Genomic DNA, 14,744 nt, shown 5'->3' with positions numbered 1-14,744 from the left:
ACAAACTTTTATTTAATCAGCTATAAATACCTCCCAAAGAATATTTATTCATCTCAATACTTTGCATCACTTGTGAGTTGTGTGAACAAGTGAGTAATGGCATGTTTTGCTAACTCTGAGACTAAAGATGCGACCAGAGTGAGGTAAAAGCATGGTCAGTGCAGGGAGGCTGCCCAGCTGTTTTCCCCACCATCAGGAGGAAGTGCTTGTATGGGACAGGGAACTCACAGCTCACCACAAGCAGCCTCAGAACCACCCTGGGCTACACCCGTGAACTCCATCATTGCGTGTGGCACCATTCACAAGGGTGAAAGCAATTCTGGCTCTGCTTTATACTTAGAATTTAACTTTATTCTAAGTACAAAGCTGGCTTGAAATGCACATCAGTGTTCAAATGTCAGCGGCAGCCCTCAAGGAAGAAACCACATGCCCCTACACACGCACCCTTTGGCGGGCAACATCCACAACAGCTCCGGGTACATCTCGTATTTTGCTTTCCACTGCATCTCCTGAGGTATTTGGTGAGGTCTGGTCACTTTTGCCTCAGTTACGGCCTCACCTGCGAGCGCCGCCGCCTGCGCGCGGTCCCCTCGGTGGAGCGGGAACGGAGGGGCAGGAACGGAGGGACACTCGCACCAGGGTCCCTCACAGAGGCGCTCGAACCAGCCGCCCCTTCCACCACTCCTCCTGCGCAGCGTGGGGGGCTCGGCCCCGCCCTACCCTTCCCTGGCGCCCGGCCCAGGGCTCGGCGGCGCGGGGAGCCGACAGGGGAGCGGGCAGACCCCTGGGCAGCTCCCGCCTCCCACCTGCCCTGAGCGCGGGCTGCGGCGGTGCCTGCGGGCACAACCCGCGCCGGGAGCCGAGCGGCACGGCCGGGTCGCGCTACTTACGCTTCGCGGGGGAACGCTGTTTGAAGCAGCGAAGGCGCAACTCTTTGGGAAGAGTCCAGGCAGCGATGGCGCATAACTCGTGTAACCGGGGGGAAGGAAAGGCGCCCCCACCCAAACTTTGCGCGGGCTATGGGAAAAGCGCCGGGAGGGCACGGGGGTGGGTGCAGGGGCAGGGCGGCCCGGCAGGACGGGGCGCTGCTCCCTCCCTGTTGGTGCTGCTGCCCTCACTGGCAGCGCGCCCGTCGGGCGGGGGCACCTCCGGCCGCTGCCCCACCGGCACCGGGCTCCTGCCCCACCCTCTCCCCTCCCCTCCCCTCCCCTCCCCTCCCCTCCCCTCCCCTCCCCTCCCCTCTCTCCCCTCCCCTCCCCTCTCCTCCCCTTCATCTTAAGGAGGACGTGGACCTGTTGGAGTGAGTACAGAGAAGCCAACGAAGATGATCAGAGAGCTGGAGCACCTCTCCTGTGAAGACAGGCTGAGAGAGTGGAGTGGCTGTTCAGCCTGGAGAAGGGAAGCCTCTGATGAGACCATATAGCAGCCTTCCAATTCTTAAAGGGCTCTACAAGAAAGCCAGAGAGGAAGTTTTTATTAAGGGCATATAGTGGCTGGACAAGGGGGAAAGGCTCTAAAGTAAAAGAGGATAGATTGAGATTAGATACTAGGAAGAAATGCTTTACAGTGAATATGGTGACACACTGGAACAGGTTGCGCAGAGAAGTTGTGGATGCCTCATTCCTGGAAGTGTTCAAGACCAGATTGGATGGGGCTTTGAGCAACCTGGTCTAGTGGAAGGTGTCCCTGCGCTTGGCAGGGTAGATTGAAATTAGATCTTTGAGGTCACTTCCAACCCAAACCATCCTATGATTCTATGAAAGACAGAATGACTTGATTCTATGAAAGACAACATGACTTAAACTAGCACAACAACCTAACTATTCAGCAGTAATGTATGAGTTTCTGTTGATAGCTGCTCTACAAAGAGCTGAAAAATTAACCACAGCAGGTCATTCCAAAGACTCACTATTGCTCTATTTGGTAAAAATACCATCCAAGAAAAATTTTGAAACACTTTGTGGAGCTGTGTGTAGCAGAGGACTGTTGAGAAACTGAATCAGATCATCCCCATGTTCTCATATCCTTGCGATGCTTGATTGCTCCCTATAAATCTTACAGTTAGGGAGGAAGATCTCTGTTGACCCAAGCACTAGGGGTGGCACAAGGACAAATGACTATTCAGAGATGGGTGATACAGCTGAAGCACAGTACTGTCACGATTGCAAGTGTAGTAGTACTACTTACATTATAGTCACTTCCTTCATGGAAGTCTCTCAGGTCATAAGGTCAGCTGAAGAGTAGGAAGTTTGATTTTAGGGAGAGGAAGATCTCTTGTTTTCAGCCATCTGTCTGAAAGCTTTAATATCATGAAGCACTGTGTGTTTCTCTGATGGCTTTTTCAGTCTCTGGAAGTTTCAAGTGGTATTTCCCACCATCTGTAAAAACTGACCATGATACCTGTTTTTTTTAAGAAAAATATTCTTACTCAGGAGAGCAATGAGGCCTTTCAGTATCCTGCCATGAAAGGTTTTTATGATAGAATCTATTACAGTTCAGACACGAAGAATCTAATGCAGTACCTACTTACCATGGGACTACACACATTAGCCAACAATTTCCTTCCCAAGAATTCTCTTCTGGCTTCAAATAAGAAGAGCTTTGGTCTGTCAACAAAAACCCTCTAGGTCATTTGTGGAGAATTATACAGGCAAATATTGAAAACACATGGGGAATATTTGAAGAAAGCAGCTTTAAAAAATAACCAATCATGTACTGGTAAAAGCCGAAGCATGAAAACATGTTAAGGAGGTATGAGGGGCAATTTTTTAGTCATATGTTAGAACAGGAAGATCATCTATGCTCAGATTTAGTTAATGGTGTTAAAATGTGTCTATGTGAAGCTTCTGACACCCAAGTATTTCCATGGAAGAGCCATCCTGCTAAGCTTCCTCACTTATCTTTGAAGCTACACAGCACTACCAGCCCTCATTAAGTTTACATGATTCCCTCCATTGTAATTAACGCTACACAGCAGCATAAAACTTAAGGTGACATTTAAAATTTTACATTAAAATGCACAGTTTCAAAATTTTCATCCTTCCTTTAATTATCACAAAATCACAGAATCATTAGGGTTGGAAGGGACCTCTGGAAATCACCCAGTCCTCTCCCCCTGCCAAGGCAGGGTCACCTAGAGCAGGTGACACAGGAACATGTCCATGTGGGTTTTGAATGTCTCCAGAGAGGGATTATCTTCTTTACTACCACCCTTTGTCTTCCATCTAAGCCACATGTGCACAGACATTTAGAAGTATGTGATTTGGCTGGTGCAAAAACAAAGTGAATTCAAGAAGTGTGAAGACATAGCAGTCAGGCAGGTATTTTTAGGATTAGATGAATCAGGTTTTTATGGCAAGGTACATGGAAAGAAGATAAGAAATAGGCATAAAGCTTTATGAAATGATAAAAATATAAGGAAATGTATCTTGCTTAGTCTAAACCTGAACTACTGCTCAACAAGAAAAATGGGCTTTTTCAGATCAGTATTGATCCAAAGCAGTGTTTCCCCTCATACTGTTTCTAATTTAAATATCTAGTTTGGAGTACAGAAGAGGATCACTCTTACCATAACTGTGCATCCAAACACATGAATAGAAAGACCCTTAAACTGCAGTATATGTCATCAGTAGTAAACCAGGCACACCAAGGTGACACATGGCTCAGCAGTGCTGACAGCAGTTCTGTCCACACAGTCAGCCTAAAAAAAGCAGCTACAAATGCCTTCAGTTCAGCTTGTTGTGGCACTGTACGGTATGTCAGTAAAAAGAATGTGCTTGACATGCTGCTGCGCTACAGAAGGTGGCACTAAAGATATTTAAATGCTGGGAAAGGGTCCTGCTCACTCAGGAGGCACAGCCTGAAGCAAGGAGTATTCAAATCTTCTCTACCTGTTTTCTACATGTAATAATTGAAAGACTTTAACATTGATTAAATAATAAATAAAAGGGTGATAAAAAGACTGAGCTCATAGTTTGATCTCATACTATATACTAATTTTTATGCCATACCAATTAGTGATTTGTGTTCTGTTCTGTTAGACACTGCTGCCAAACACATCGGAGAACTCAACAAATTAACAAGTAAGAACTGGTGACAGCAAGAATTATTATTATTTCTGATTTATAGGAAGAGTTAATGTGACTTCTAGGTTGTAGGAATGGAGGCACAGGAAGACTTATTATCTTGTCCTAGGTTATATGGTTCTGAGAATAGCACTGAGACTATAGGCTGGTGTTTAAGCTGCCAGAACCAGCTTCCTCTCGGTAATCCTTTGGGAATGGTAGGAAGTCTCCATACAACAACAAAAATCTAAATTTTCTGGGATACGTAGCAGTGAGATGCTTTCCAGATCATCTTCATGAAAGCAAAAGCTCCATGTGAGATGTAGCAGAAGAATAACTGTAACTGTACAAGTCAGACATCTCTTAGGAGGAAGAACCAAAAAGAGAGGCACAGGACTTGTGAAATCCTGAGAGGAATTATTTCTGCTATCATTCTGTCATGGTGTGATACTATTTTTTTTACACACTATGGGCAGAAATATGAAATAAAAATATTGAAATACATTCATTCCTGCTGCAAGCCCGGCAGAAAGCTGGCTGAGATGAAAATGTTCAAATAGTTCTCTGCTGAGCTAATGTGTTACATCAACTCATACAAAAGTTGAGGAAACATTGTGTTGGAGCAAGGGAGAAGATGGCCAGTAGGTGAGAAGCAGGACCAGTAGAGAGGAATAAAGAGCATGGATACAGCAGCAGAAGAGGTAAAAGGCAGTTAAGACATTGCCTTTCTAGTAGCAGTCACTCAGGAAAACACAGCCAGAGGCTGTAGTTTGAAATTGCAGCATGTATAGCAGCAAATAAACTTCATGTTGCCATTCCCTCCACCCCTTCCACTCACTCCCTGCAGCTCTTCTTGCCCAACACCGTGGCCTGCTGCCCCACAATCATGTCAGCGTGGAAGTTCTGCAGGCCAGATCAGGGAATTGATCTGGATAAAAAACAATCCAGCAAAACAAAACATTTGTTTCTTCATCAGCTAAAACAGTCAGCCAATCCAGGGCTGAGAACAGCTGTGCAAACAACAGTGCTGGCATAGTAGAGGTCCTGGAGCAGAGGCGCTGTGTTGAATGGGGCAGGAGACAAGTGCAGACAGGATAAGGGGTGACATCAGTGTTAATGCCTTGAACTAGTATGGCTAGTGAACGATTCATAGTGCCAAACCACAACCAAGGCTCCCAAACAAGGATGTTCTTTCTCATTGTGTTCAGGGTGCAAGCAAATACGGTATGTTTTACCAGGAATATACCTTATTGTCATGCATGATGACTTTGTAAAGACCTCAAATAATGACTACTTCCACAGAAAGGAACAGCAATAGATATCTTGTTTGAAATAGAAAAAACAGTATTATGTATAGGGAAATTTCTCCACAAAATTCAAACTGCAGCACAGTGATGGTCTGCCTTTGAAATTAAAGAAATCAATAGCACAAAATGGCATGCTATTGCTGGGAAATATTCTGCATGCAGACCAGGCTTCAGTGAACTCCACCAATGTTTGCACATATAGTAAAATGAGCGGCAAAACTCAACATGGGTCTAGGTTTCAGTCTTCCTCCTATTGGGAAGAATGCCTCTTTTGTGAGACACAAAATAAAGGCATGAGGAGCTTTTTCCTCACTATGCTTCAGAAAAGAAAAAGAGTTCCATCACCAAGTTAATTTATATTAATTGCAATTTTATTTACTCACAATGCCACCTTATGTGCTTTGTTAAGTGGTACATATTACAGCACAAGAATACCTTATTACAATTGCTAAAAGCACAAAGGAACCATGCTGACAGAGATCATGCTGGATAGACCCTACACTGGCAAATAGACTTGAATTTATATGAAAGAGGTTTTTGATTCAACAGCTGAGCTCTGGCCAAGCAAAAGGAATCTGTACAAGTGACTTTTTCAGTTGAGGTTCCCTTCCTCATGCATTTCAGAAGTTCCCTCTGTCCTAGAGCAGTGTCCTACACCCAGACGATCCTCAACAGATGTTGGACAGAGTTGCCATTTAACACTCTTCAGTGATAATATGTCTGTCAACCAACTCCAAGCTTAACCTTCTTCACAGAGGGGTTTTGCAGTGTCTAGCCTACAACCTGTTGCAACATAAGGCCATAATATCTTGTCCTGTTGTGAGTGAATGTAGAGTGCAACATCTTCATCATTTTTTACACAATCTTTTACATATTTGAAGAGTGCTGCTGGGTCTTCCCTCAGGCTCTTCCAGGCCAATTAATTTCTTCCAGTCTTTCCTCACAGGTTCTGTGTTTTAGACATTTGATGGCATATTTTGCCTGACCCCTAGATTTCTCCAGCTGATAAATGGGCTTTTGGGGTGGATGGTGCCCCAAAGTAGGTTCTAGATAAGAACTTTTGGGTACTAACAGGAGTGGAAACTTTATTTTCAACATCTTATTTTTGACAAACCTTTATTGCAGAACAATATTCTTTCAAGTCAACAATATAATTGTCTCAGTTCTACCAATGACCTGCTGCAAACTCCAGTTCATCTCTACAAAGCTGTTCTTTGCTTCAGTTAGTTTTGCAAGTGCTTAGCATTTCACAATAATAGCACTCAGACCTTCCTAACTTCCAACACTCCTATTGTTAAACCATTTCTCCCAGTGATAAAGATCTTATTGTATCCTAGGTTTACCTTCCCATCCAGCTCCTCCCACCTGCAAACAGTTTATGCCATTTGGTGGATCTTGATGCTCTGACAACGAGTCATTAATAAGTACTTTACAGCTTTTATCATGGCATAGGCAGAAATTATGCCTGACAAATCCATGTTGCAATGTCATATTCAATCTTCTATCAGATAACAATGAGGGAATGATTTGGTCATTTTGTTGCTCTGTGTCTCTGCGTACATGTGTGTGGGTAAGTGTATAGACTGTTTTTGTTTATTTGTGCTGAACAGATTGTGGAAGTTATTTGAACTGTATATTAAAAACTCAGTCCTCAGAAAGGATGCAATACCTAAGGCAGGGACATGACAAACTGTAAGTAGACAATACACTAATGATGCAACATACAATAGGTTTGAAATCTTTACCACACAATAATTATAAATTATTTCTTCTGGCACCTGATGCAATGATCTTAACAATGGTTGATTAAACTGTTCTGCTTCCTGTGAACATGCCACTGCTGTCACCTTTATCTTTCATTTGGATTTGGGAATAGAGCAAGCAGCTGTGAAATAATACTTTTGAGTTTGTGGCAGTGATTAAACTGGCAGAAAAAGGGAAAAGGTGTGTGCAATGATGTGAGCAATTCTGACACTGGTAATACCAGGGGACTAACCATAGCAAAAGCAAGCTGTGTTCTCAAAGGTGGAGAGTCTCATATGTGACTTGTTTCCTCAGCTGGGCCTGCTGATTAAAGCTTAAGTGCATTTCCAAACCTAGCTTATTAAGACTTTCTTTTGGTGGCTAGGAAAGTTTATATAGAAAATACACAGGTCAGAGCTGAGCCAGCTTTACAGAAGAGAAATGTATTTTGTAAAAACTGGCTTGGTCAGAGAGGGAAAAAGGGTAGGTACCTTCTGAACTATCTTGAAGATCATTACCATTAGTCTTAGCTCATTAAGCTTCAAATAATTACTATTATCCTTACCAGTGTCTGCCAACAGTTTCAAATGACTTTGTAGATAATAAGATGGTGAAAATCCAAATAAATGTGTAATTTAATAGTCAGGGTAATAGCTGTCTTGAATTTCAGAACAGGTGACCAAAATATAGTGCAGTTCTTTGTGATTTCATTGCCTGGTAAAACCTAATTTGCAGGGGAGGGAATTATAATTAGGAAGAAAAACAGGTTAATTTTCACAAAGTTTAGTTTGTAGTAAAATTAACTTAGCTGTTGCCTACTGCTACAGTACACTTTTACAAAATAAAGCAGTTTTTAACAGAGTTGCTATTTTGAATTGAACCTCCCAGGTACAGGAGTGCTCTTCTCTGTATGGACCGTATAATTTTCCTTTTATATTCTTCCTGTCAGATACAAAATAACACACTACATTGGCTCTGGTAACTGCAAGCAACTGAAGGATTTTTTTTTTGTCTAAGAAAAACTTTAATACAAGTAGTTCTATATCCGTAAGAATCAAGGCTCTTTTACAGTCACAACCTCAGATTTTCTGCTTCAGTTTTCAACACTCTTGCAATCGTCATTCTGAGGAAAGCCTAGGAATCAAGTACCTAAACTGCAGACACTACTGGTGCATTTCCGGGATGAACAAACACAATTTCAACACAGCATTGTATTTTAATTTCTATAAAATCCATTTGTAGAAGGTCAGTTATGCAAGGTAGCATGTGCAGAAATAGGTACAATTCTCATGTTCCTATAAAGTATCTGACTTTTTTTTCCCATACAAAGCAGCTTTTCACTCAAATTAAATATACATGGAAAATAAGCCTAAGAGACAGTAAATATGTCCTTGTAGAGCTATTATTGCCTGACACTGCAGTCCTGGATTAAAGCCCTCTCTTGGCTATTTCCACTTTCCCAAATTCTGTCTTTTTCCCTGTGTGATAATCTGGTTACCAAACTGCTAGTTGAAGATATAACTTCACCATGTTAGTGTTAAGTTTTGGTGTGCCAAGTTCCAGGTAAATTCAAAGGCAGGCTGGGAAAACAAACTCCTTCCTCTGGAGCTGGTTAAGTTACTTATCACTGCCCTTCTCCAGCTGCAATTCTGCTAACACAAGGCTGTCTTAGGCAACATTTTATTTCAAATAGAACACATGTATGACCTTCCACTATGAACTCATGAAACTTCAGGACAGCAGGCAATGTATCTGACTGAAAAAACAACCCACAGCAGAAGGCTGAAATCCTTTCACTAGCCCTTGGCTATTAAATGTAGTATTGGTGCATACATTTTCCTTTATGGTAAAGAGATTTTTCATTAGACACATTAGATAACACACAGCTTGTACAAGTAATACAGAAAACAGACATCACATGAGCGCTTTAATTATAATTTCAGAAATCAAATAAGACAAAAGAAATTACAAAAGAAATGTAATACTAGAGCACTGAGACTAGATACTTTGTTCTCTTTGTACTTTTACATGGACTAATTCAGGAACTCTACCAAGCACAAACCTGGTATGTGCCAAGCTTTGTTCTTTGGAGTTGCATTAAAGATGTTTTCACAGTCCAAGTTTCTAGTCCAGCTCATTACGAATGACTATCTTTTCATTCTTGCTTCTGAGGATGACATTTTCATGATTTTCTTGCTCCCCCCTTAGATGACAGGTCTGCAGTCAAGTTGCAACACTGGATATAGCAATGGAAGGCTGTTCATGCTCCAGTTCCAGTGCACAGTGAGGGCCCATGAGCCTTAATGCACACAGCTTTGTTTACTCCAACAGTGACAAACTTAAACATGCAGTAAAAGATGAATGCAAATAGAGAAGCTAAGAGAGCAGTCATTCATTTTGGGGGAAAGACAGTAATTAAAGCTAAGAAGGAGAGACAGCAAGCCTTCTGGAAGTGGCTTCAATAAGCAGGCACTTGGGAGATAAGACTGTCTTGCTGTATTGTGCTGGTGTAGCTGCCTGTAACAGGTATAAAACATGTTTTGAGAAGACCAGACTGACTCATAGAGTTCTTCAAATTAGTAATATACAATTTACAGCTCAGAAATGTGAACTTTAAAAAAATCAAGTTCCTCCTCATTTCTTATTGGGTCACTTAGCTCTGCAAGCTGTCTCTAATTCATGCTAGACCAACTGTAAGAGGAATGGCGATTTAATCTCACACTGTGGAATGTCAGAGGGATTGGGAGTGGTTCACTCAACTTATTTGAAATGTACCTCAGATAGGGAAAATTTTTTATGAAGAAAAGCTGCGCAGGGTGAATAAGAAAAAGGGATCAATGGAAGGAGCACTCCATATCATGCTGTAAGTTGAAGGACTTCTTCTGGATATCAAAGAGAATGAAACAAGGCAATTTTTCTTGGTTTTTACTGAAAAAAGAACCCTTCTAAAGGTACACAGGTAAATGAAGCACACTCAGGTGGTAAAAATTCTCTTCATCAAATAAAGTCTGCTGTACTGAGATTCTTCACAAAGTACTGGAGGAGAACAAGAGAAGAAGGAAGACAGTTGCATTGCCTCTACCTCCTCAGACGTAACAATCCTTTTTTTCACCTCATCAAGACAATGACAAATTAATTTCGTTCCTCCCACTGCTGCAGCCTCTGTCACCTGTGTGGAGGCTTAGATGGAAGACAAAGGGTGGTAGTAAAGAAGATAATACCTCTCTGGAGACATTCAAAACCCACATAGACATGTTCCTGTGTCACCTGCTCTAGGTGACCCTGCCTTGGCAGGGGGAGTGGACAGGCACTGATCTCACTCTAGTTGAGATGCACCACCTCCAACCCTGTAGGAGATACTTCTCAGTGCAGGCAAGAAGATGAGAAGACATAAAAGCCATTACTGGTGCCCAGCAGAGCTGATAGCATGCATTGCCATAGAGTATCTTGTGTTCCCAGGCCATTTCCTTGCTCTCCAGATTACTTAGAGACAACATCTATAAACACGATCATCCCTCCCTCTTCTTCCTTTTCACAAGCTGCCATGTTCCACAAAAACCTTTTACCCCACTTTTAACCAAAACCCTTTGTTATTGGCCTGCCTCTGGGCTGACACAGTGTTTTTGTGATTCCTGGCTCTCCTTTGTGCACTAGAGCCTTCTCTGGTCCTTTCCACTCCCACCTTTTGAAAAGTGACTCAGTCTCAACAACAGGGCCAGCAGCAGGCATACTTGGAAAAGCTGCTGCCAGAGGGCTTCTCTCTATTTGTGAAAGCAGGAATACTAAATTAGCTCATTATTAGCTCATGATATTTAAAACCCGCATCAGTGGCAGCTTCCCAGGGAGGCTATAAATTTTAAAACACAAGTGAACATTCATTTTTATCCTTTTCTTTGAGCGTGAAAATATTACTTATTGTTTCCTGACACCTAAAGAAATTTATGGACAATGGGGAGCTAGGAGATCTTGAAACAGGGGAGTTATTTCAAAGCTGTTGTTTGCCTGGGTTGTTTCATGCAAACTTTTATCACTAGATAACACAACTCAGCCAGATTCAACATCATGCAGATACCAGACACAGCAAGCATGAAAATAGTAAATGTGGTTTTCTCCGTGGGCCGAGACACAAAACAATCCACTGTGTTGGGGCAGGGCCAAGCATTGCACTTCACCAGGCGAGGCATCTGGAACCCATCATACATGTAATAGAACACATACATGAAGATAGCTTCAAAGACGATCCTGAAGAAGATGCTGCTGGTGTATGTCCACCACAGGGGCCCCCGAATGTGAAACTTTACATTTTTTAGCTCTTCAATATCAATTTTCTCACCACTTCTGAATCTCCTTTTCTTCTCATGCTTGGTGTAGGCCACGTGCATGGCCACCAGCAGTGCAGGCGTGGAGACAAAGATCAGCTGCAGGGCCCAGAGTCTGATGTGAGAGATGGGGAAAAAGTGGTCATAGCAAACATTTCTGCAGCCAGGCTGAAGTGTGTTGCAAACAAAATCTTGCTGTTCATCTCCCCAGACTCTTTCTGCAGCCACAACCAGGATCATGATACGGAAGACGAACAGGACTGTGAGCCATATCTTCCCGATACTGGTGGAGTGTTTGTTGACACCTCCTAAAACAGTCTGCAAGGTTCCCCAGTCCATCTTCTTTTCTGTGTCCTTTCACCTGCAGGATGACACAATACACAGAATGGTCATTTTTCAAAGTGTGAAAAATCAGTTCAAGACCTTACATGAACAAGAGGACTTTCTAGCACTCTCTCCAGAGCCACAGGCAAATGTAAGTCACTTTCATTAATGTCACCCACATGTTTATGGATTCAAACAGCTTATTAAACTCTCTCCTTCCATGAATTTATGATGGGACAAATATACCTTGATGTATTTTTTAACAAGGCTTTGGGCAGGAAGTAAGTTACATCTTAATACAGTTCCTGTGTGTCCTCTATGCCCTCCTTACCTTTCTTGAGATATTTCCCTTGCTGTGAATTACTCTTGTCAGTGTTTTGCCTTTCATTGTATTCCCAAAGCAACAGAAATTACTATCACTGCATGAGTTAAGACACATCTAGACAGAGTAGAAAATTCTCTAGTATTTTCTACAGGATTTCTTGGCCAACACCACTGCCCAAGAAGGCTGTTGGTATTCCTTTGCCTCTGAGGCAAGTACTGTTTGGCCTTCTTCAGCACAAGTCCTTAGTCCACCCAGACAGCTCCAGCAGGCCTCCAAGGCTTTCTGCTGCATCTCAGACTTAGCCCTTAATCTTAAAAGTACAGCATTTGATTTTGCCAACACTGATGAGAAGCCTCAAGGCAGCTCTGTCAGGGCTTCATGCTTATATAGCACAACCCAGCATGTTGAGGAAGATACAGCAGAGCCTGCCCTTCCACGTTCATTGCTATCTCATCCAAAAAGGAGAAAAGCAGAGTCATAGAGTTGAGAGGAAAAAGCTCTCAGCTAAAGAGTTTGTTGAATTTCTAGATACTATCACACCCCAGCAGAATACAGGAGGTCACATCTCAGAGAGCATCCATTTCAGCTTTCTTCCTACTCATAAAAACTAAAATCCACATTCTTTGCTCCTTTGAAAGTAAGTTTAACTGAAGTCAGAATTCAGTCTCAGTGCTCAGCTTTCACTGATCGCAGCCATTTGGAAGCTACCAGTGAATTGGACAAAACACTTTGAAACCCGAGCCGGGAACCTCCGTAGCTGGTCCACCATCTCACTCAGCTGTGCGGTGTGGGAGAGCCACACAGGCCATGTATAAGAGCTCCGTCTCCTCTAGGCACTGGCTGTGTGCTGTGGGGAGAGCAGGGTACCTTACAACGCAACGTCGGTTAAGTTCACAAAGTCTCTCATTCTTACATAACAGAGAAAAATGGAGTTGTTTTTTTTTTTAATCCTGGTGTAGTTACAACACAACCAAAGGACTAGCATGCCCCAACGCATACCTTTGGTACTAGGGCCTAGCTTGTATGGACAAGCCTTGAGGCAAGAGGGAGAGGTCAGATTTACTGTGATGCGGAAAGGCGAAATTGAGTAAGACAAAAAAAAAAACCACAAAAAACTCCACAACCAACTTTGAGAAGATAGCTGGAATTCCTGAGACTTCTCATGCTTTGTCTCTGCTGAAACTGGCACTGTTTTATGCAACTTTTTACATTGACCTAAATTGCAGGCTATGATAAGACACCTGCGTCTTTCTGTTAAGAATTTCCTCATGCCTGTTGCATAGTCATTACAGTCAATGAAACCTTCACAAGGTTAATCAGGGCTGAAAGTAAGTATTTGAAGGGCATATCGCTGAGGGACGAACAGCCAGGTCTCCAAGTGCCGTCTTACATCGCAGTTCTGAACCAGTGCTGCAAGTTTTGGGAGAATATTTCTCCCTGCTTACCTGCCACTACAGAAACACCGAAATTGGCCGTGGGGAGTGAGTGAATCCACCGGAACACAACTTGCCAACACCAAGACACCAAGTCATTAGTGAAAAAGACTCCAAATGTCCACCTCAGGGTTACCGTCTGGATCCCAGCCCGTCCCTCCCTCCGTGCTCACTATTGTCCCATCAATTCCCGGGCGGCCGGTGCGGACGCGGAGCCCGCGGCGGGAAGGGGCTCGACTGCCATGGCCTTCTGCCAGCGGGCAAACACCCGGCTTGGCTCTCAGGTCCGACGGCTCCTGCCGGAATGCAGGCATCGGCCCCGAGCCACAGCCCAGCCGCCCGGGGCAGGGGCAGCTTCAGGCAGGCAGCGTGGCTGCCCCAGCCCCGCAGTGCCCCGCTCCGCTGCCGGCGGCCGCCCCGAGCTCAGCCCCGCCGGGACGGCCCCGGCCCGAGCCCCGCTCCGGCACACCACACGGATCCCGACCCATTCGGGGGACGCACAGCCCGATCCCGGTCCCGATCCCACCGGTCCGGCAGTCGGCAGCCGCTCCGGACGCTCACCTGTCGCGGCTCGGCAGGACACGCGGCAAGCGACGGGCGCGCCACGCTGCTCCGCTCCCGCTTCTCTCGGTGCGTACGGTTCCAGCTTCGCCGTCCCGGGGCTTTAAGGTCTCTCCCTGTTCACCTGCCTTTGCTTTAAACCCGCCTCTCGCCCGCCTCCGCCCGCGCCCCACTCCTCTGGATGCCGGGAGTCGGCGGGATAGAGCCCGGGGCGGGGCTGGGGGTCCGCCGTGCCGGCGGGGCGGGAGATGCCGGACATGGAGCAGGTGCCCCACGTGGGAAGCGCCCTCGGGTTTGCCCGGGTGGTCCGTGTACATAGGGCTCGCATCGGGCGAAGCTGTGTCGGTAGCCTCCAAACACAGCCCTGCGTGGCGATTGATTGCCAAGTGTTATCAGGAAACACGTCCCGGAGGGAAATCAGACCCTTGGGACCCTCCAAAACTTCTCCGGTGCCGTGGCAACCCGAGGGAATCGTCACTGTAGGCCACTTCGGGCAATGGTCAGATAAAATGCAGCTGCCACAGACTTTATGGTGAGGCAGAGCTGGGGAAAGAAAGCTGAGACCTTCTTATATGGCCTGAGTTTGGAAGACAAGAAACAGATAAACTAGCTGTTGAACTGATAATTAAAAAATTGATCCTGGTCGCCAGATGTAGGGATAACAAGGG

General features: G+C 44.5%; 1 protein-coding gene across 1 annotated transcript; it reads right to left on the bottom strand.

Annotated features, from left to right (window-relative positions):
• Window positions 1-9,013: 9,013 nt before the first annotated feature.
• LOC139671475 (gap junction beta-2 protein-like) lies at window positions 9,014-14,240 on the bottom strand. The gene is made up of 2 exons (XM_071554355.1): window positions 14,077-14,240; window positions 9,014-11,794 (listed from the first exon to the last, which is right to left on the bottom strand). The coding sequence occupies exon 2, from the start codon at window positions 11,770-11,772 to the stop codon at window positions 11,095-11,097; it is 678 nt and encodes a 225-aa protein (XP_071410456.1). The 5' UTR covers window positions 11,773-11,794; window positions 14,077-14,240; the 3' UTR covers window positions 9,014-11,094.
• Between the last annotated feature and the right edge of the window lie 504 nt (window positions 14,241-14,744).

Source organism: Pithys albifrons, chromosome 1, assembly GCF_047495875.1.
Source record: "Pithys albifrons albifrons isolate INPA30051 chromosome 1, PitAlb_v1, whole genome shotgun sequence".
Lineage (NCBI taxonomy): Eukaryota > Metazoa > Chordata > Aves > Passeriformes > Thamnophilidae > Pithys > Pithys albifrons.
This window is presented reverse-complemented; position numbering and strand designations above follow the sequence as displayed.

Excerpts from the sequence above, each read along its gene's own strand:
- LOC139671475 (XM_071554355.1), bottom strand. The coding sequence starts at position 11,772 with ATGGACTGGGGAACCTTGCAGACTGTTTTAGGAGGTGTCAACAAACAC.